A 23985-nucleotide genomic window follows, 5' to 3' on the forward strand; every position below is an offset into this window, starting at 1 on the left:
TCACTGCCCAAACCTGCCACAGAGGAATGATCCTAAGACGACACCCACCCATGCCTTCGGCCCGGCCCACTCCACCGCAGCTTTCAAAAAGAACTGAACATTTAGATAACACAGTCGCTGCTCAGGAACATTTCTATGTAGCCATGTTTTGCCGACCCTAGATCCAGCAGGGTCTCTCCATCGTCTGTTTTTACCTTGTTCTTGACCATTGTCAACGAATAAATTGTCAACCTGTTTTTGGTTTCAAACTACTTTAGTTGGTCCTTTTGGGGCTTTTCTGCAGATGTGCGCTTTCTCATTAATATGCAGCTGACCTGTTCTAATTGGAATACTCTTTGTTCTGATTGGCTGTTTGGCTGAGTTGGTGTGTCAGTGGGTGTCGATGACTGGCGTGCGGTGACTTGGACACATCGTTTATACACCAATCAAATTATTCTTCAATTACACAAAGCTTCGCTATTTCACTATTATAGAGAAACAAGGTATTCACTCACTTCACACTCATGCATCAGCAGGGTTCAGCGGGGGCATATTTCAGTCAGCAGCCAATATTTTGCTATCACTTGCTGGTTCCATAATGCTTGGATATTCCTTTAACCCGAATCAAATAAAAAAACTACACATATAATACATATTAACAAAACAAATAATATTGTTTGTGCTGAAAATGTTTTTTCTAGGTTCTTTGTGAACTTCCCATCTGCCAAACAGTATTTCAGCCAGTTCCAGGACATGGAGGACCCTGAGGAGATGGAGCGAAGCTTCCAGCTTCGACACCACGCTCGTAGGGTGATGAATGCCATCAATACTGTGGTGGAGAACCTCAATGACCCAGAGAAGGTGTCATCAGTGTTGGCTCTGGTGGGGAAGGCTCATGCTATCAAGCACAAAGTGGAACCTATGTATTTTAAGGTATGAATGAGTTTATTGTTCGCATTTTTTATTTAGAAAATGGCAAACCTTGACTTTGGCTCAAGTGCAAGCCTCACTGCACCTGCTTGGGAATATGACGGACTGTTCTACAACTGATTGGGCTTACAGGCGGGAGATTAGGTCCTTTGACATCCGCTTAGAGCCATTGTCCAGTGTAGGTTGTCAGTTTCTGAAGTTCAGTGCTCAAAAGGGTTAGTGACTCACTGTTAACCACAATTACAGATATATATGGCGATCACTTGCTACTTCGCGCTCCAAACTTTGTGCCCTCAGTCCATCGCATATTTCTTTTCAATTAATAAATATATAAATAAATGCAATATTTTATACAGCTGTCCCGATCCAATGACGTCGTCCCTCATTCTCCCACCTGCTGCTTTTCTTGGTCAGGCAGTGCACAGGAGTTGCTTGTTAAAGTAAACGATGATTGACAGGAGTTAAGGTTTGATCTTGCCAGAGAAGCTTGGAAGCTGAAACTTCAAGGCGCTGCATATGTCAATCATCATTTAGCTTGCTAAACATTTGCTGTGGCAACTCCTTCTGTGTAAGTGAGCAGCTTTGAGTGGACTCACTCAAAGAAGCGTTTAATAAATAAATATACACTACTGGCCAATATATTATATGTGTTGGATTTTATCAAATAGATTTCCCCCAAGAATGTGACTTACACTCAGGTGTGACTTATGGTCCAAAAAATACGGTACACTATTTTTTTTAAATTGTACTTTGGAGGAAAAAAGTGAAAAAACAAAACAAAACATGTTTTATAGGTATCTCTTTCCGATGCCAATTCTGAATTGAATTGAACTCGCCCCCCCCCCCCGCCCCCCCCCCAAAATACTGTATATATTTAATTTTTTTTGGGGGGGGGGGGGCTTCGCAGTTTTTCCACTTAGACTGGGTGGTTCTGGTCCCTATTAACTGTGAAAAACGAGGGATCACTCTATACTGTTCCTACTTTGAAACATGAAGGAGGTCCTTTTATGTTCTTGGGGCTGCTTTGCTACATCTGGAACTGTGCATGGTACAATGAAATCTCAGGACTATTGCCCAATGCAAGTCACAGGTCTCATTGGTCAGGGGTATTGCAATAGGATAATGAGCAAAAAAGAAAAGCTTAAAAAAAAAAAAAAAAAAAAAAAGGCTAAGAAAAAAGCATTGAACTACAGTATTCTGAAGTGACCTCAATGAGGCCTGATATAAATCCTTGTGAAAATCTGTAGAAGCATATATTTTGTTATTTATTTTAAAAAAAAAATTTTTTTTAATGTTAAAACGGATGAATTTGATTGTCCTTTGGTAAAAAAAATATTTTTCCATTTTTTAATTTGATGCTTGAAACACATTTCCAAAAGCTGTGACAGTCCATGTCTGTTGTCTTGCCTTGATAAGTTTTGTTAAGAATTGCCCTAGTGTGTTTGGACATTGTGATTACCCATTGATTTCACCTGTTGTGGCCTGCTCCTTGTGTGTTGACCAATCCGCTGCCTCGTGTGTCACCCACCTGTGCCTAATTGTCTCGTTACCCCATATCTGTATTTTTCCCCCATGTGCTGTCTGTTCTTGTCGGGTCATTGTCTATCCCAAGGTCTGTTCATGTTCAGGTCTATTTTGCTGTCCAAAACCCTCGTGTTCCTGCATCCTCTGCTTCAGTAAGTTTTTGCTGTCTTTTATTTGTTCTTTGTGTTTTTGTTAGTCATCTTTAAAACATTTTTTTCGTTCACCGCCACCCTGCCTTACCTCCCTGTTGTTTTCCCTGCATTCAACTCATAATAATGTTTACCTTTTAAGAACACAAGTCTTTCTATCCGTTGATCCCTTTAAGTGCCAATTATGGATTTAGAATACAAAATCATGGAAATTAAACCGTAAAATCTACGTCCATTCAGGCAATGCGCATAAGTGGATATAAAGACAAATTAGACACACTATCATGCAAAATTCTCAAAACGTAGTTTCATTTTCCCCATATAGAGAAGCTGTATAATTACCAATCAGAGAATGAATCAAACAATGGGAGGCACTTCCTCTCTTCTTTTTATTGTAAAATGCTTTTCCTAAATACAGCTGCACAGATGGCACAAAAACATGGAGGCCACCAGCATCTTATTTCATGTGATACATTAATAACTTAAAAATACCACGTTTCATTCCTTATCTCCTGCAAGTTGTATGTAGGAAATCTAATCATATTCAAATTTATCTTTTCAACATAACTGAATGTTATGGAGGAGCTTCACTTTCCATTTGATATTCAACCTTGTCTGTCATGATCATGATAGACAGTTTAAAATGCAGACAAATGTGAAGTGAAATCAGGGCCAGCAATTATCTTTAAGATTCAAATGACGATATGAAATTGGGCTATTGAAGAACATAAAAAGCAGCAAAATGGCAATAAAGATGCCTCCAACGTTTAATGATCATATTTTAAGAGTATGCAGCTGCATTTGTTCATTCTCAATTTCCTTTTTATTGCAGCTCAACAATTTCATCTGATTTACATGAGTATATTACATCATCTGTTTCATGACCTTTTGTTCATATATAGCCCACGTCTTCACTTGAGTGTTTTGTACTTTCTAGCATGTCATTCTCATTCCCTTTGTACTCCCTGTCCACCCTGTACTTTCATGTTTCACCATCGCAGACATTTTCAATTCTCACCTGTCGTGCCCACCTTTCCGCAACAGTGAATTGGGTTGATTTTCCCCTTTGGCTCTACTCCTACCTTGTCTAATAATCATAATTTCTGCAGAAGTTGGATGCCAATGCTTTAACTCTTTCATGGACAAATTATTATTTTTCTATTTTTTTTTTAATTCAGCTCATTGGCTGCCATAACAGCATCCAATCCAATCCCTTTCAAAATGGATTGGATGTTTAGTGTTGTCAGTTGAACTGAGACATGAGCATTCATAGCCTGTCTTCCCAGGTTATATAATTTGGGCGTCTTTCGCCATCCATCAATGGCATGCAGTGAGTTGAATAGTATGGAAAGAAAAAAATTTTTTTTTGCATTGTACTTAGAATTCAATTCAATTCAATTCAATTGCATTGTACTTAGGACCGTAACCAGTGTGTATTTCTATATTATTTTCATAAATTTAGTTTATTAACATTGTATTTATAATAATGACATAAAAACGGTAATTATTTATTATAAAGATAATAATTGCTTATATGGCGGAAAACACTCAGGTGACTTGAAGTTCTGCTCTCAGACCACCAATTTGGCCAAATTTCAAAACGGTTCGATATGCATGTGTGATACTTCATTGGAAAGCTTAAAATCTCCATTTTCTGGGGGAAGAAAATTTTTGAGCAGGAGGGCATTTAGAACTTTTTTTTTTTTTTTTAATTAAAGACACAATGATTTTAACGAGATATTATCGCGTACCTACCTAGTTTCAATTCAGTTCAATTCAATTTTATTTGTATAGCCCTAAATCACAACAAGGTTGTCTCAAAGGGCTTTGCAGAGGCAATATACACAATCATAAACAGCAAATGAAGCAACAAAGATGAATAAAGTTCAAGTTCTGGGCATCCCCCATCCTTAGACCCTCCATGTCGGCAAGGAAAAACTCCAAAAACTCCAGAGTCTTTGGGAGAAAATGAGAAACCTTGGGGAGTACCACAGTCTGGAGAGATCCACTCCCAGGAAGGAAAGACAGGTAGCACCAGGACTGCTAATGGGAATTAGCAGGCGAAGTTACAGTCCGTAAAGTTGCTGCGGAGTAAAGGAACAAGAAGAGGTCCATTTAGCCGGATGAGATGGGGCAAGTTTCGATCCAAAAACTCCGTTTAGCATGTCTCACAGAGTGTCAAGACACAGCTGTGAATGGCTACAGCCGGACTTTGTGGGGATTTTATGGGTGAAACATGATAATATAACAAGGGTCGCAATGCAGAAATCGCAGACATCAAGGAGTGGTTAAGATTTTCTTTTTTAAATATTTACCCTTTTAAACGTTTTTTTTTTCTTTTTTTTGTTTGGATCGATTATTTATCTAAAATTTTAGGGAAAATGTGACGGTAACAAAAAAAAAATATATATATATATATACAATTAAGCGATAGTTATGATGTAGATATCCGTGACCTATTTACTTTTTTCATTGTGACATAATTTTCTTTAAAAGTTCAAAATATGCGAGTGAATAATTTATAAAGTCTTTTTTAACCAAATATTAGACATACATTTTCAATAAATTGACTAATTTTGAATAATAAAATATAATAATAAAAATAATTTACTAATTTGACTAACGTGACCTATTTACAGACAATATTTTTTTCGTTGTAACGTAATTTGTTTAAAAGCTTAAAATATGCGAGTGAATAATTCTAGTCTTTTTTTTTTTTTTTTTTTTAACTAAATGTTAGATATCAATTAATGATTCAAAGCTAAAAATGATACATTTCAAATAACAAATTCTTTTTATGGCTGGTTTGAAACAAAAGCGGTTGTGCGGTGCCTGTAAAAGGTCTCCAGGGTAAAACGCACAAATTGAAAAAAGTTCGGGGGCCCAATGCGCCATGAAACTGATATGGCAACATATAGACATATTGTTCTATCAAACACAACAGTTCTTTTGGCCAAAAATAAAGCAGTTTATTTTAAAGAGGGGTGAAAGACCAGAAACTGCTTTTTCAGCCTTGTCTGTGTTTTCCGCCATGTGTGTGTATTTAAATACAGTATATATATATATATATATATATATATATATATACACACACAGTACTGTGTGGGAAAAAAATGCTGTAAACTAAGAATGCTTTCAAAAATGGAAGTGTTAATAGTTTATTTTCATCAATTAACAAAATGCAGTGAATGAACAGAAGAGAAATCCAAATCAATATTTGGTGTGACCACCCTTTGCCTTCAAAACAGCATCAATTCTTCTAGGTACACTTGCACACAGTTTTTGAAGGAACTCGGCTGGTAGGTTGTTCCAAACATCTTGGAGGACTAACCACAGATCTTCTGTGGATGTAGGCTTCCTCAAATCCTTCTGTCTCTTCATGAAATCCCAGACAGACTCAATGATGTTGAGATCAGGGCTCTGTGGGGGCCATACCATCACTTCCAGGACTTCTTGTTTTTCTTTACGCTGAAGATAGTTCTTAATGACATTGGCTGTATATTTGGGGTCGTTGTCATGCTGCAGAATAAATTTGGGGCCAATCATACGCCTCCCTGATGGTATTGCATGATGGATAAGTATCTGCCTGTATTTCTCAGCATTGAGGACACCATTAATCCTAATCTCCAACTCCATTTGCAGAAATGCAGCCCCAAACTTGCAAGGAACCTCCACCATGCTTCACTAGGCACGTTTACATGCTGACTTTTATTCATACCGTTTCAAATCATTCCGAATGGAAATTTCAGATCAGCTGTTTACATGTCACTTCATCTATTCCGATCCAGCGTTTACATGTGACTGCCTTTATTCCGAAAGGACGTTTGACAACTGCCGTCTGACATGCGCAGATTAATCAAAACAAAGTGTCACGTTGCAAAACATGGAGATCGATCGTCGGAGTGCTGCTGTTTTAACTTTAACCCACTTGTTGTGTTTGTGGGGTCGTATCCGCTTCTGCTGTTTTGCTCTTTTGCCTTGTAGTAGCCGGTTTTCCACCGGTTTCTAATCTGGTCAACGCTCCGGTCTATTCCGGCTTCGTGTAACCTCTCGTGAACTTTTTTAAATAGTTCACTGTTCCTCGTTTTACGCCCGTCTAAGCGAGCAATTATATTCAATTCTTTTAAAGTTTGAATTAAATACAATCTTTCCGCCGGACTCCAATTAGGTGCGCTGTGCTTGGAAGCCATGTTGCAAGTGACGTTACTTACGTCACAAAGTGACGTCACCACGTCAGTACGGAGCATGTGCAGAAAGAACGCAACCAGACACCATTCCGCTTCCCTGTTTACATGATATAATTTTACTTCTAATCGGTTTGGGAAAAGGAATATTCCACCCCTGTGAATAGGAATGAAATTCCATTCAGTCTGGGCCTGTTCATTCCGAATGAGGTGTTTATATGGAACACATTTATTCGGTTTGAACAAATATTCCGATTGTAATTGGAATATTTGGCTCCATGTAAACGTGGCAACTGTTGCCTGCAGACACTCATTATTGTACCGCTCCAGCCCTTCGGCGAACAAACTGCCTTCTGCTACAGCCAAATATTTCAAATTTTGACTCATCAGTCCAGAGCACCTGCTGCCATTTTCCTGCACCCCAGTTCCTATGTTTTCGTGCACAGTCGAGTCGCTTGGCCTTGTTTCCATGTCGGAGGTATGGCTTTTTGGCTGCAACTCTTCCATGAAGACCACTTCTGGCCAGACTTCTCCGGACAGTAGATGGGTGTACCTGGGTCCCACTAGTTTCTGCCAGTTCTGAGCTGATGGCACTGCTGGTCAACTTCCGATTTCGAAGGGAAATAAGCTTGAGGTGTTTTTCATCTGCTGCACGAAGTTTCCTTGGCCGACCACTGCATCTACGATCCTCAACGTTGCCCGTTTCTTTGTGCTTCTTCAAAAGAGCTTGAACAGCACATCTTGAAGTCCCAGTCTGCTTTGAAATCTTTGTCTGGGAGAGACCTTGCTGATGCAGTATAACTACCTTGTGTCTTGTTGCTGTGCTCAGTCTTGCCATGGTGTACGAACTGTGACATGATACTGTCTTCCACAACCTCACCTTGGTAGCAGAGTTTGGCTGTTCCTCACCCAGTTTTAAGCCTCCTACACAGCTGTTTCTGTTTCAGTTAATGACTGTGTTTCAACCTACATGTGACATTGATGATCATTAGCACCTGTTTGGTATAATTGGTTGATCATACACCTGACTATAATCCTACAAAATCCCTGACTCTGTGCAAGTGTACCTATAAGAATTGATGCTGGTTTGAAGGCAAAGGGTAGTAACTCCAAATATTGATTTGATTTAGATTTTTCTTTTGTTCACTCACTTGGCATTTTGTAAATTGATTAAAAAAAAAAAAAAATCATTGTTTATATTTTTGAAAGCATTCTTAGTCTACGTCATTTTTTCACACCTGCCTAAAACTTTTGCACAGTACTGTGTGTATATGTATGTATAATATGGAAGAAAAAAAATTTAATGCCCAAAAAAGATCACTTGCCCAATAAAAGCTAGAAGATCTCAATTATGAAAAAGCCCCCCCTTAAAAGACCAAAAATAAACACTTGCTCCATAAAGAGTTAAAAATGAATCACTGTCCACTGAAAGGGTCGATGCTGGTTGATAATATCATGTTGCCTTTGGGGCACTTCATGTTAATTTTGGGTTAATACCAGGTCACTTCCTGTTGGTTGGGGGGCATTTATGCGCCACTTTCTGTTGATTTTTGGGTTAAAATCAAGAGGAGTCAATGGAAAATAAAATTGAGGATGTTAATCAGTTACAGAATGAATTTAATGAGCAATGCCAATGTGTTAGGCTGACTGTATCATTTAGGAATTGATGGGGCTTTTTGGGGGATGAAAAAATTGGGAGAACTGTACATTTTTGGGTTACTAGAAATACAATATTGCGTCACCTGAAATTTTGTGCATTTTAAAGTTGGAAAAGTGTGAATCTCATGTAAAATGTGGGAGAAGATCCCAACAAGAAGGATCCGTTATGGCAGGATAGGCGAAGCCAATGCGGACCAAAGTGCGACCCGGAACCTGATGAAGAGTGAAGTGGTATTTAATAAATACAGGCAAGATGTTGGGTGGCTGGCGAGATTGATGATCCTGTGAATAGCTGTGGCAGGTGGCTTCGTTCTGACTGGAGGCCTAGCTGGGTGGGTGTCCTGAGGGCAAAAACCGAATCAATCAAGCATTCAAAAACAAGAGTCAATGACCACAGGCTTAGTTGGCCAATGTACCAATGTCGACAGGCAGAATCATCTGGCACCTGCTTGGGGCCCAGGCCGCTCCTTAAATGCATTAGTGATTGCTGATGAGCTGCAGGTGCACTCCCAGGTCTGCCACAACCAGCCTGTCAAGGTTGGACTCATGCCACATTTCAAAAAGAGGAAGGGTCACAACAATAAAAGCCAAAGTAGAGGGGAGTCTGGGCTTGGACCACCACAGGATCAATCTTATTTTACAAGTTTCCGAGATACTTATGCTTTACTTCCGCATTTCTGCTTGTGACTTCAATTTTACACCTTCTCTCACCAAAACAACGGTGGCGCTGGAGTGGCATTACTCATCAAAATCCCTCAAAATGGACAATTTAGAAATGCCACATCCATTTGCCATCATCACGACATGGTAGGACAACATGACGAAATGGCTAAGAGTCGCCACAACCAAAATATTTTTGTATTTTATTGATTTAATGGCAGTGAATGGAAAGGCAATCAAGGCGTCCAGCGCCTGTTGAATGTGTCCTAATTAGGGCTGTCAAAATTATCGCGTTAACGCGCGGTAATTAATTTTTTAAATTAATCACGTTAAAATATTTGACGCAATTAACGTACATGTCCCGCTCAGACAGTATTCTGCCTTTTGGTAAATTTTACAGCAAGGCTTTTTGTGCTGTCTAACAGCGAACTCTTGTGGTCGCTTTGTGACATGGTTTATTGTTGTCTTGCCAGTTCAATATGGCTGCACGACGTCTCGGGCTGATGCCTACGTTGTAATGTTGTGCTTATAAGATCCTTGGACAAGATTTGTCCGTAAGTATGGTTGTTGTAAATAATGTACATATTATGTTAGTAAGCGAAATGTTATATTTTTTGTATGAGACGCTTTTTGTTTATGTTTAGTGAACCTGTATAGCGTGCTAAGCTAACATTGTTGCTAATGCAATGCTTGTGTACTTTTTTTTGTAGTTTTACGACGGTCTAAAGAAGACAATGGTTTGAGGCCATTTTATTAATAAATCAGATGAAAAAGGAAGAAGTCTGATTAATAAGGCGTCGTTCACTAGCTGTCAAGCTTTGGAAAAAGTAGACGCTTCGGAGTGAGGACAGCATAGACAGATTTAAATGACAGTAGAGTGAAATGCCCACTACAGTCCCTATGTACCGTATGTTGAATGTATATATCCATCTTGTGTCTTATCTTTCCATTCCAACAATTTATTTTACAGAATACATATATAATTTACAGAAAAATATGGCATATTTTATAGATGGTTTGAATTGCGATTAATTGCGATTAATTACGATTAATTAATTTTTAAGCTGTAATTAACTTGATTAAAAATTTTAATCGTTTGACAGCCCTAGTCCTAATACATGAATATGGGAATTTTGTGTTCATAAATGCAGATGTGGAACAAAGACAGTGCCACAACAAAGCTATAACTGGTACAATTATGTTCAATTTGACTACAATTCTGTGTGTTGCGTCACACCTGAGACATCATTAGCTTTGCTAATTGTAGCTATACAACGGTAAAGAAATGAAAAACAAACACTCTACAAGTCATACACGGGGTTTTTACCGTAAATGCATAAATGCAAGTGTTACACGTTTTTTGTTTGTTTGTTTACAAGTGGAAAGCACTGTTAGGCAAGGGAAGACAACTTGATGTGCTTCACAACAACACTTATGTTGTATGAAACTACATGCATTCTACCTTGATGATGGAAGGCTTGATTTATGCTCCTCCTTCGTTAAATATTTTTCCATTAATTTTATGAATTGTGCTTTATTGACCTGTTTTTCTCATGCACCATTTGTTACAAATAAAGCAAGACATGGAATCATGTTGTCCAAAAGTTTTATTGCGATCAATATCTGCAATAAAAAAATGACATACAATGTGTTTACATGTACACATGTGATGAGCTCATAATATTATTTGTAATTTCGCCTCATTTTGTTCACTTGGCAGGCGTATCAATCGACACCTCATGTTAACACAGGCAGCACAGATTGTTAGGATTTTGTCCAATAATGATCAACAAAGTGATAAGAACAACATACAATCTTTTAGGTGGATCCTTTAGCTTTAAAGCAGCAAGCTACATCCTGTTGCTGGTCAAAACATTTCATTTCCAACCATACATATAGGCGCTTCCAGGAGTTCACACAACCACGTACAGTACAAAAAGTCATGGAGCTTTTTACGTTGTGCTGAATCCACTTTTAGAAATTCTGTGGGTTCCTCTGGTTTGATTTTTGCTGGATAACTACACCATCTGAACACCGCTTACTTCATCCGCACTTCATGTTCTGTCTAAACTGGAGGTCCGTAGCAGAAAATATTAAAGCTGGCGCCGGCGCCGCCCATGTTTCGCTCAGGAAACCTGCCTATACAAATAGAGACAAGTTTTCTGAGCGAAATATTGGCGGCCCTATCTTGGAAAATGTCTGCTCCGAACTTCCGGTTTAGAAAAAACGTCATCAGTTGCGGTTGAAGTAAGCAGTGTGTTGACAAAGTTAAAACTGCAAAATCAAGCAAGAGGAACCCACTGAATCTCCAAAAATGAATTCAGCATGACGATGATGAGATTGTATGATTGTTCTTATCACTTCATTGATCATTCGTGGACAAAATTATAACAACATGTCAGCCTGTGTTGACGTGAGGTATAGATTGATATGCCGGCCACTTGAGTGACCAAAATGAGTTGAAATTACAAATTAACATTTGCCGAACGCAGAAGGGCTGACACAGATTTTGTTGTTACAAGGAAATACTACAAGGTGTGTACATATTAACAAAAATAGTATGTCATTCTTTTTTTTTTTTATTGCAAAAATTAATCCATAGACCTCATAATGTATTGACAGGACGCGGGGCCAATTCATAGCGGGGCTATCTCTGTCAAAGCTGACAGTGGAAACAAAACTTTTTCCGTTAAATTCTTGTGAATGAATAAATCCCTGAATTCTTTATAGATCTGTACATAGAAGTCTTGATTCTTGGTTTCAAAGCAGAAAACAAAAAACGTACAGTTAGCATTTAAGTACATATATTGCGAACTATGATGCTGGTCAGTAAGAAAATCAGAGAATGCCATATGTAAACAAAAAGCTTTTTCTGTTAAATTCTTCTGAATAAATACTTAAATCCCAGGAATTCTTCATAGCAGTGGTCTCAAAACTAGTCCACATAGGGCTGCAGTGGGCGCAGGATTTCATTCAAACAAAACAACACCTATGCACCAAACTGGTGTCTTACAAGTTTAATCAGTTGCAGTCAGGTACTGCTTGTTTTACCAGAAACTTCATTGGTTAAACTGTCGTTACTCGATCGGTTGGAACTAAAACCAGGAATCACAGCGGCCTTTGAGGACCGGTTTGGAGACCCCTGCTTTATAGATATGGACGTAAAACACTCGATTCTTGGTTAAAAGCAAAAACAAAAACAAAAACGGACAGTTAGCAGTTCTCTTACGTAAATATTGTGAAGTATAGTGCCAATGCTTTAACGGCTAATTTCTCCCACTAATTTTTTTTTACATTTCAAAACGCAAGCACAGTACGAAAAATATAATAATTACCTTGAATCCTCTAACAAATTACTCCTGAGACGATCCTTCCTGTTTGTATGCAGTATAGCTTTTGTACCTTTTCAACCTAAATCCTGTTTTAGATCGCTGCATGTGACCGACTGCTAATAAATGAAGCGGAGTGGTACGGCCCCCTTCGAGAAGGCGTGACACAGTGGATGGGGAATGTGTCATGTCAATATATTATGAAGTCTGATCACAATAAAACATTTGGACAACATGGTTCCATTTCTTGTTTTATTTAAAATGATTGGTGCATGTGTAAAACAGGTCAATAAATCACAATTCATAAAATTGTTAGAAATAATAGCATACGACAATGTGATATCAGAGAGGAGTGGCTTGAGACCCTTGCAAAACTTTGACCCGATATTACGGAGACCCTCAGTGGCCTTCAGATGGGCTTGCTGCAGTTAAAGCTTGTAGTTGGATCTTAGGATCAAGCTGACGGTCCGCCACGTGGCGACACTGTCTGTCCCAGCCTCTCCGCCAGCCCCGGGTAATTGTAGTAACTAGAGATGTCCCGATCGATCGGCATCCCTATCGATCGGGTCCGATCAAGTCATTTTCAAAGGATCGGAATCAGCAAAAAAATATCGGCCATGCCTTTTTTTATATATACAGTATATATTTTAATTAAATCGTTTTCTAATTGTATTTAACGTTAGACATAATATATTACTCATCCAGAGTCTTTAGTTTAGGCTTAAGGTAGGGTTATCAAAAATATCCCGATAACGGCGGCAATTAATTTATTAAAAAATGTGTCACGTTAAAATAATTAATGCAATTAATGTATGCGCTGCACGACCCTCACTCATTGTCGCGCTCAATCTGTAATGACGCCGTTTTACCTATATAGAGAGATAAAAGGCAGCGCTAAATGAGTAGAGTGAATTTTGGCACCTTTTGGAGCCTTTCTTCAATTGGCTAAAGCCTTGAAATCCCTCTCCCTATGATTAGAAATATTATGGGAAGCAATGTGAGGAAGCAAGGTGTCAATTGACCTTTGTCTTAACACCTTAAGTTATTTCCCAAAGAGAAGATATATCCATTGGTAGCACGACGCACAGTCATGGTTCCACTTCCCATCATGGTTCCACTTTCCATCATGCATTGGGGCATGGCTGCAGTATCATTTACTGAAAGCTCAACAAATACACTAGGTGGCAATATTTAGTCACAATATACAAAGTCACAAGTCTTTCTATCTGTGGATCCCTCTCACAGAATGTTAATAATGTAAATGCCATCTTGAGGATTTATTGTCATAATAAACAAATACAGTACTTATGTGCTGTATGTTGAATGTATATATTCGTCCGAGTTTTATTCATATTTTTCTTAATGCATTGCCAAAATGTATATGATCGGGAAAAATTATCGGGAATGATTGGAATTGAATCGGGAGCAAAAAAAAGCAATCGGATTGGGAAATATCGGGATTGGCAGATACTCAAACTAAAACGATCGGGATCGGATCGGGAGGAAAAAAACATAATCGGAACAACCCTAGTAGTAACTACTATTAAAGATGATGGAAAAGAGTTGATTTTATTTATTTATTTATTTTTTCCTTGTTACAGGTTGTTTTATTCTTATAACGAAAAGGAGATGATGACACAGAAGTCGGGAATAAAAGAGAACAAAGAATTTACACCTAAAGACACAAACGGAAAAGACATGACATTCTGGTACCAGGAAACAAAAAGTGCCCCTGCCCTCCCAGTGCATAGGCATTTCACTCCCTTCTAACTTGGGGGGGAAGGGGTGACTTCCTCTGGAGAATTGCTTGGAATGTACAACCCCCAGCCCTGATCAGATTACATACACTGCTAAGCGGACAAAGGCCTATGTCAGGGGTGTCCAAACTTTTTGCCAAAGGGGCCAGATTTGGTGTGGTAAAAATGTGGGGGGCCGACCTTTACGCAGAACAATATATTTAAGCAAATTTTCGCAACCCATTCGGTGTGTCACATTTGTTTTATTATATTTTTTAAATTAATAATTTCAACAATCTCGCAACTAGTGTTCTCTTTCGACTCTCGGGCTCTTGCGAAATACTGCTGCTGTGAAATTCAACTAGCTTCAAAAGTTGCTTCAATTTCTCGCTGCATATCTTCCCTATAATCTTGTCGTACATGTTAGCGTGTCTTGTTTGGTAATATCGACTCACATTGAATTGAATTCTTTAAAATCAGCGACTGTCTCTTTGCAAATAGGGCAGACACAGTTGTTGCATATTTTATTGAAGAAATAGTCCAATTTCCACCTATCCTTGAAGCGTCAGCCGTCGCAGTCAACTTTTTTTTGTTTTGTTTTTTTGTTTGTTGATTGTCGCCATTTTAGAAAATTGGAAGTCAAGGATCACACGGGGTAATGTTGCTTAGAATGCTGCTGCCTTTTAGTGGGTAAATGAGGAGCAGCATTTAGTGTGTAGGCTACTTCATATGCTGGTAGAAGTACTGCTGACCAATTTATTAAGTCTGTGTGCGGGCCAGACAATATTGATCTTATGACAGAGGCTGGGGGCCGGATGAAATTTGACCACGGGCCGCATTTGGCCCCCGGGCTGCACTTTGGACATGTCTGGCGTATGTGAATATGGAAGAAAGAAATGTTGCATCTTTCACATATGATTATGTGAATAAATGGAAATGTAATCCAACAAAGATCATCATCGTAATAACAATATCAAAGGCAACAAGTCATTTCATGCGCAAGATTTTAGCTTTAGTATTTGTTGAACACCGGACACATGAAAATACTGGGATAGGAGGAACATACCTTCCATAACACAGCGGCAAAATGGCTATAAAAACACCCGGTTTTTGTGGTGGCGCAAGCTTGGTTCATCTGCCTTCATTAACATGTCCTCCCCTGTCGTGATGATGGCAGATGGATGTAGTATTTCCAAATGGACTTTTTTCCAGGGATTTTGATGAGTAATGGTACTCCAGCTACCCTGTTGTTTTGTATGGCGAAATTCTAAAACGGAAGTTGCTAGCAGACATAAGGAAGTAAAGCGGAAGTACCTTGTCTATATTGTTTTATTATAGCAACTCAAAGTCGTAGAACTTTTCTGACACACCTTTATGTATCAAATTGCAGATACTGAGTGGGGTCATGCTGGAGGTGCTATCTGAAGATTTCCCGGAATGCTTCACGGCTGAAGTGCAGATGGTGTGGACCAAACTCATGGGTGCCGTGTACTGGCATGTGACAGGGGCCTACACAGACGTGGGCTGGCTCCAGGTCTCCAGCTCAGCCGTGTGAAGGGTCAGTGTGAAGAAAATGTGTAACGCAGTGGACTTTAAAAAAGGAAAATGATGTGCAAGTATTTTTCCATAATTTTGAAGCTGAAGACAAGGTTTCACGGGCGTGTATGACGATGATGGTGCTGATCATGCGAAACATGTTCATCTACACAATTTGTTTATTTTTAGTGACATTTTGGTGCTGGGCTTTATTGCAGAGTTTATCTTCGCATCATTTGCTGGATAACCCCTAACAATTGAACGGCAACATCTGCTCTAATTACATTTTAGCTCAAGTAAGTGATGGTTGGGTGTGCGTTTTAAGCCCACCATGTGTACCACTAATTAGCTTGACATAAGCTTGACTTTAAGCAAGTACAGGGAAGTAAGGGAGGTCCCATCTCAATTTGTTGCTCCTGTAATTCATCTTTACTCAGACATTTTGCAAAATGAGCATTTTTGACAAAAAAAGTTTGTCTTTACAAGTCTTAAAAAAATACAACTGTCCAAATCGGGGTTTTTTTTGTTGTTGTTGTTTTTTTTTGTGCCGTGTGAGGTATACCTAAGTTGGTAAGCATTCTTACTTTTAATACATTTTTCAATCACTAAGTATGGCTTATTTAGTTCTTTGAAATAACATACATACAGTAGCTGTCTTGTTAGTGAGCAAATTTGTTCACCTGACAAACGAGCTATAGTACATTAAAGGTCCAATCAAAGCTACAGCGCTAGCAGAGAAAATGTATTCTCATGAAACGCAACACTGTAAAAGCTTTCTGCCAAAAACATTTCGACTGTTGAAAAGCCCTTAAATAGGATGCCCTTTTGTAAAATGCATGAAATCACTGTCATATCTAGAACATCGACGAATCGAGATGCATTGACATTTTTGCAAAGTATTCTTTTAACTACGAAGGAGCCTCTCTAGAGTGTTTGAAACAGACACAGCCGCCACAGTCCAGTCACGTACTGCTGTGGCTCAATTCACTCCTCAACCATGAGTGGTCAAAGCGGAGCCAATTGGTGGTTGTGTTTCGTCACTCCAGCACAAATCAGACACTCAAGCTAATCTTACAAGTATTTATCTTATATTAGGTGTGGAATTTTTATCTTACTACATTTTTCAACTTCAAATAAAATTGCCACTGGTTGTGAGCTGTACTCAATGGGTTTACATCGGTCCAAAAATCCTACTTATAACCTGATTGAAAGACCAATACAATTAAAAAATGTCTCATATAAACACCTTAGCCAATCGGATTCACCCGGATTCTATTGTATTTTGGCTCGGATTGTAAGAGGTACGGTAGTCTACACCGATTGATAATCCACTCCATGCCCCATGTATACTGCTCAGTGGGGTGGATTGGGTTGATAGGATTGTTCGGTTTACACATGCACTACTACGATGTAAGAGCACGTGAGTGAAGCAGGAAGTGCACCTTTTCTTCTCTTATGCCGCCTTCATGTGATGTCGTAATTATGGTAAATATCACTTGGAAATTTGCATGTGAACGCCCCCTCAAGTCTTATTTTCAACTGGAAAACTGGGATTTTATTATGATGGGCTACTGGAGTTTCCGAGATGGGAGGACCGTTTACTTTTCAACATGATGAAGCGCGAACAAGAAGTTGTGAATGGTAAGAAAGTTTTTTTGAGAAGTTTTTTTTACACCAGCAACAAATCGAAGTGTACATATTTATAGAACTCTATTTTTTATTTTTATTTTTTAACCAAGTGGTGGCTAAAACATTCAGTTACAAACAAAAACTTACCATTTGCATTTTGATGCAATGTCATCTTATTTTAGTAGATGAATTACCGTATTTTACACACCATAAGGTGCATCGGAGGATAAGGCACACCATGAATTAATGGCCTATTTTAAAACGGTTTTCATATATATGGTGCACCGCACTATTGGGCGCAGCAATAGTAGTAAAAAGTGTTGGGGTTGCTTTATGCATACCACTAGATGAAGCTGTGCTAAAGAGGATTTCCATGCCATGATTCACCAATATTGATCCATATCGGTGGTTCTTATTCTTGCTAAAAGTACCGAACCACACAAGTTTCACAGGTGCATTCAGCAAACCCTTTGGAATCTCATGATAAGCCTTTTTTAAAAAATTCAAAACCTAGCAAGCTAACATCTAACATGTGTACTCCTGTTCAAATTTCTTCCAGATTTCAAATATACAACAAATAATTTTGCCTTTTGCCGTAGATTATGACATTGGTAAATGAAATTAATTTCATTTCACAACATTCCTTTTTTGTTTTCATGTCTATTCTCTTTTTATTGTCGCATCCTTACATCACATACAGTACTATTTTAATGACATAAAATGATCCAAATTATTATTATTTTTTAATCTAAATTATTTATCTATTAATATCTAGAATGGAATAAAGCCTGTAAATTGAGGTCAAGCCAGTCCAATCCAGTCTAAAATGCAATTTGCCTAGATTTAGCGTAGCCAGCGCACAAAATTGGGCTCTGCTTTTTTTAACCTTCATCAAACCCCTGAGGCTTACTCTCCGAACCCTGAAGTTCGATTGAACCCCAGTTTAGAATCACTGATCCATATATAAATCTCATTGGATTATAAAGCGGGATGTCTGCTTTTGAGAAAATTAAGGTTTATAGGTGTGCCTTATAGTGCGGAAAATACGGTAATGGGTCTAACAGTTTTGCCCACGCAACAAACCAAAATAAAATCGATGTCCGCTAAGTTTTTGCCACGACGACAAAAGCAAGTGGTAACGATAATCTTTCCCAGAGCATGTGAAGACAGCATTACAGTTGTGGTCAAAAGTTTACATACACTTGTGAAGAACATAATGTCATAGCTCGCTTGGGTTTCCAGTTATTTCTACAACTCTGATTTTTCTCTGATAGAGTGATTGGAACAGATACTTCTTTGTCACAAAAAACATTCATGAAGTTTGGTTCTTTTATGACTTTATTATGGGTGAACAGAAAAAAGTGATCAAATCTGCTGGGTCAAAAATATACATACAGCAGCGCTAATATTTGGTAACATGTCCCTTGGCCATTTTCACTTCAATTAGGCGCTTTTGGTAGCCATCCACAAGCTTCTGGCAAGCTTCTGGTTGAATCTTTGACCACTCCCCTTGACAGAATTGGTGCAGTTCAGTTAGATTTGATGGCTTTCTGAAGTGGACTTGTTTCTTCAGCATTGTTCTCAATGGGGTTTGAGTCAGGACTTTGGGAAGGCCATTTGAAAACCTTAGTTCTAGCCTGATTTCGCCATTCCATTACCACTTTTGATGTGTGTTTGGGGTCATTGTCCTGTGGGAACACCCAACTGCGCCCAAGACCCAATCTTCGGGCTGATGACGTTAGGTTATCTTGAAGAATTTGAAGGTAATCCTCCTTCTTCATTATCCCATTTACTCTCTGTAAAGCACCAGTTCCATTGGCAGCAAAACAGCCCCACAGCATAATACTACCACCACCGTGCTTGACAGTGCTTTTCTCCTCCAAACATATCGCTGGGCATTGTGGCCAAACAGCTCGATTTTTGTTTCGTCTGACCACAGAACTTTCCTCCAGAAGGTCTTATCTTTGTCCATGTGATCAGCAGCAAACTTCAGTCGAGCCTTAAGGTGCCGCTTTTGGAGCAAGGGCTTCCTTCTTGCACGGCAGCCTCTCAGTCCATGGAGATGCAAAACACGCTTGACTGTGGACACTGACACCTGTGTTCCAGCAGCTTCTAATTTTTGGCAGATCTGCTTTTTGGTGATTCTCGGTTGAATCTTCACCCTCCTGACCAATTTTCTCTCAGCAGCAGGTGATAGCTTGCATTTTCTTCCTGATCGTGGCAGTGACAAAACAGTGCCATGCACTTTATACTTACAATTGTTTGCACTGTTGCTCTTGGGACCTGCAGCTGCTTTGAAATGGCTCCAAGTGACTTTCCTGACTTGTTCAAGTCAATGATTCGCTTTTTCAGATCTATGTATGTATATTTTTGACCCAGCAGATTTGATCACTTTTTCTGTTAACTCATAATAAAGTCATAAAAGAACCAAACTTCATGAATGTTTTTTGTGACAAAGAAGTATCTGTTCCAATCACTCTATCGAAGAAAAATCAGAGTTGTAGAAATATCTGGAAACTCAAGAGAGCCATGACATTATGTTCTTCACAAGTGTATGTAGACTTTTGACCACAACTGTACATATTACAGGTAGTGGCAGAGAGTAAGTAACGTAGTGCGCATGTCAAAAAGAACAATACAAATGCATTCAACTGGGGTCATGGAAACACAAGTTGAACGTGAATCTCTTTACATAAACTTCATGTTTACAGATCAAATCCTACTCCCTTAATACGATTGAGAAAACTACCCATGTAAACTTACCCAGTGATGATTACCCTCAAAATGAGGTAAAAGAGATCATGTGAAAGTGACTTTATCAACGAAGTAACGGTACTAAAATGTGAAACCCATATCAATAGCACCCAGAGAATAATTTATCTGAACATTTGGCATGTCTCATGCTTCTTACGGATGGAAGTGTACAGGTTTTCCAATTGTGTAAAGCATTATATTCACATTTAACAGAGCATTTGCTGAAAATTTGACAAACTTGTAAAATGTTGCCTAATATTTTATTTCTGTGGAATTGTTCCAAGAGAGATGAATCCTCGAATTGCACATGTATGACTGCACCTCACGATGTTTTGAAAGTATTATTGAAATGTGTCTGGATAGCAAACAATTCTAAGCTACAAGGGTAGGAGGCATTTAACTGTTGAAGCCCTAGCTTTGGGACCATGGAACTGCTGACTGTTAATTGTTTTTTTACTCTTTCTGTCCTATAATCCTCAGATTTAAGGGGCTGTGCTCCTCTCTTTCAATATTGATACATTATGTGCTCTAGATATCTTGTTAAAACATCGTCGTTTGTTCTAGTGAATTGTGTGCAAGTGTACATTTATGCCTTTGTAATTCACTTCCACACACAGTTTCTGCACTAAAGAGGGTTTTCTCTCTCTGTGAAGTGCTTTACATTTGCTCCACTTTGTTTAGACAAACACAATGACACTGAGAAAGTGAGATGGAAAATCTCCACAGGTGGATACGGTCAGAAACCACACATACACATTTCACAGACAGTCCTATCCTATGCTAATATTTACAAGCCTGTCACTTAGTTTACCTCATCAGAGGGACATACTGTATTAAAGGCTCCATTAAGGGCTTTAAAAACTCACTTGGAGGTCTAAGACACAGAGAGCACGTTCTAACAAGGGTTTGGCATGATATTGTACTCAAGGTACAAAAGACAATAATGATAGGGGATAGGCGATTTTATAATGACGATATAGAGTAGTCATATTTCAGTTAATTGTAAATCTCTTATCAACTCCCTAACCCTTCAATAAAATTGAGCTTAAACATTTTGTCATTGTACTCAAGATGTTGGGTTTAAACTTGACTAAGGCCACATGAGATGTCCTAACTCACAATTGGTCTGTATTCCTTATCGCTACCGCAAATCCAATTGTCGCAAAAAAAAAAAAAAAAAATCTTTTTACCTTTAAAGTGCCTGTGACACAAAAAAAGCATGTTTAGTTCATATTAAACGCGGTATTTTTTTTGCTCCTGAATGAAATGGACTGCATGGATATGTGTGGAAGTAATTGATATATATATATATTGCGGAAAACACTTGTGACTTGAAGTTCCGCTCGGAGACCCCCAATTTGGCCAACTTTCAAAATTGTCCGATATGCATGTGTGATACATCATTGGAAAGCTTAAAGTCTCATTTTTCTGGGGGAAGTAAATTTTTGAACAAGAGTGCATATTGAAAAAAAAATTTTAAACAGCAAAACCCTAACTGGAGGTGAGAGCACGCGAGAGCAGAATTAAAGACGCCATGATTTTAACAAGATATTATCGTGTACTTACCTCCTTTCGATCCAAAAGCTCTATGTAGCATGTTTCACAGAGTGTCAAGACACAGCTGTGAATGGCCAGAGCTGCATTTTTTGGGGATTTCATGGGTGAAACATAAAATGACAAAAGCCGGACTAACTTCGGGAGGTTTAAGAAGTCGGCAGTTTTGACCATTTTGCAGTTATTTTGCCCTGTCGTACTTAATAAATGCATTTTTAATATTTTGTATTCCATTTAGCACAGGACTGTTACTCGTCATGACCATACCATTTATATAGCAATTGGGGAAAATACTTGGATTAAAAAAAAAAAAAACCTGTAAAATATTGGAGTAGAGAGATTAAAACAATGATGACATTTTACTGCTTTCTTTCGCATTTTCCTCGTTCTTAATCGTCCCCCCCCTTCAATGGGCTGAATTTCTAAATCAGCTGAAATCGTTACTCTGCCGACGTCATCACCCATCTGGAGGCGCAAGAGCACTATAATGACAGGCGGGGCTAAACAGCAGTTTAAAAGACTCATTTCTCGTCATCTGCAGTTTGCCAAATATAGTCCAATTGTCTCAAAATAATTTTAATTCACATAATAGTGCTATTTAAGACTTTTTAAATCCTGTCACAGGCTCTTTAAGGATCTCTCTGCGTACAATGTGCATCATATTTATAGTTTTGTACACTGTCATTTCTAGTCCCCATCTATATTAAATTCCCAAGCATACACTGCTAATCTGTTTAGGATGGACATTTGATCCAATCTTGAGCTTGCGCCTGTTCCACTGATGTCCTGTTTCTCCCATCCGACCCTCGTTGGCATCAGCATCTGGCATTTATGAGGAGGCAATGAGTCTCTGGTCCTCCTCAACTGATCATTCAGCTACTTAACGTCCCATTGCCTCAGTAACGATTATATTCACAGGGAGCTAAAACACTTTTACAAATGACTATATGCTGTCATCCCTCATACAATTTCATTCACTGACAGCACTCCTTCAAAAGCATTTGCCTTACAGTCAGCAGGATTGCTTGTAGTTCGCATCTTATCATAAATTGGAAGGTTAAAGGAAAAATGCCTGGATTTGACTTTAAACGACGTTCATTGACTTTTTCTTTTTTAATCGTTGCCAGCCCCCCCCCCCTAAAAATAGGGTGTGTTTTGAGTATTTACTTTTGCTAACTAACACAGCACGTACTCTATGAATACCATACATATGGCTCTGTTTTCATTTGTTTAAAATGAAATTGAAAGCATTGTCAAGTGATCAGTCCCTTTCGTCCACCGTTCATAATATTCACAAGCTGATTTATTGACATTAGAAGTACAAAACAGACAAACTAATAAGTATTTGAAAAAAAGTAGGGCAGTTCGTAAATGTGACGGTCATGGATGTGCCAAACAATATTGTTAATCTTACTTTACAAAAGTAATTAGTTACAAATTACTTCTACCAAAAAGTAATTGAGTTAGTAACTCGGTTACCTCATTGTAAGAATAATTACCGTATTGGCCTGAATATAAGACTGCCCTGATTATAAGACGACCCCCTCTTTTTCAAGACTCAAGTTTGGAAAAAAACTTTTTGAACACCAAATTTTTATACAGAAAATAATTACAATACATCTGAAACGAATGATTATAACAATATATTTGAGAGAAAAATCATATTTTGCCTCATTCAAATCTTAATATCTGAACATTAAAATATGTAAACTAAAGTGCAGTCACATTCATAAATGAATGGCTTCTGGTTTTTGAAATGTAAATAAACTAATCTATTGTGATAAAATGACAAAATTGCAATAACTGCATTAACCATCAAAGCGAGGTCTAAATGTAACTGCAGTCTTGAAACAAATCTGAATAAGGAAAAACACTGCAATAAAATAAGGCGAACTGGTTAAACTCGAGAGTAGCTGAGATCTTTCATGACAGAACATTACTCCTCAAGTTCAGAATTCGCTTCAATGATATCTGGCGCCATCTAGCGTCGTGAATGGGTATAATGTCTAGACCGCGAATATAAGACGACCCCCACTTTTTCAGTCTTATTTCAATACAAAAAAGTCTTATATTCGGGATAATACGGTACTTACTCAGCAAAGTACCTGACATAAATTTTCATGTTCTACACGTAATTACATACATTTTATAACATACTGTAATTCACATAAAAGATGTTTATATTAACTGTTTTAATTTAACAATCAGTCCCCCCCACTAAAAACATGGGTTACCTTCTTTTTTTTTTTTTTTTTTTTTTTTTTTTTTTTTTTTTATGTCACTGATATCGGTAACGGTATACAAACCTTCAAATGCTGTGGGGGGGCTTTTTTTTTTTTTCCCTGCTGTACTGAACCCGCAC

General features: G+C 38.4%; 1 protein-coding gene across 2 annotated transcripts in view; it reads left to right on the plus strand.

Annotated features, from left to right (window-relative positions):
- Positions 1-18520, plus strand: part of cygb2 (cytoglobin 2) — a 44142-nt gene extending 25622 nt beyond the window's left edge. Inside the window, exons 3-4 of one of the 2 annotated variants that reach the window (XM_057843634.1) lie at positions 681-912; positions 15541-18520. In XM_057843634.1, coding sequence (XP_057699617.1) covers positions 681-912; positions 15541-15705 — 397 coding nt within the window. In that variant the 3' untranslated portion in view covers positions 15706-18520. Of the gene's footprint in view, positions 1-680; positions 913-2471; positions 2586-15540 lie in introns of those variants that run through there. The other variant, XR_009064147.1, reaches the window with a different exon arrangement.
- Positions 18521-23985: the final 5465 nt, after the last annotated feature.

This window comes from Corythoichthys intestinalis, chromosome 8, assembly GCF_030265065.1.
Source record: "Corythoichthys intestinalis isolate RoL2023-P3 chromosome 8, ASM3026506v1, whole genome shotgun sequence".
Classification (NCBI taxonomy): domain Eukaryota; kingdom Metazoa; phylum Chordata; class Actinopteri; order Syngnathiformes; family Syngnathidae; genus Corythoichthys; species Corythoichthys intestinalis.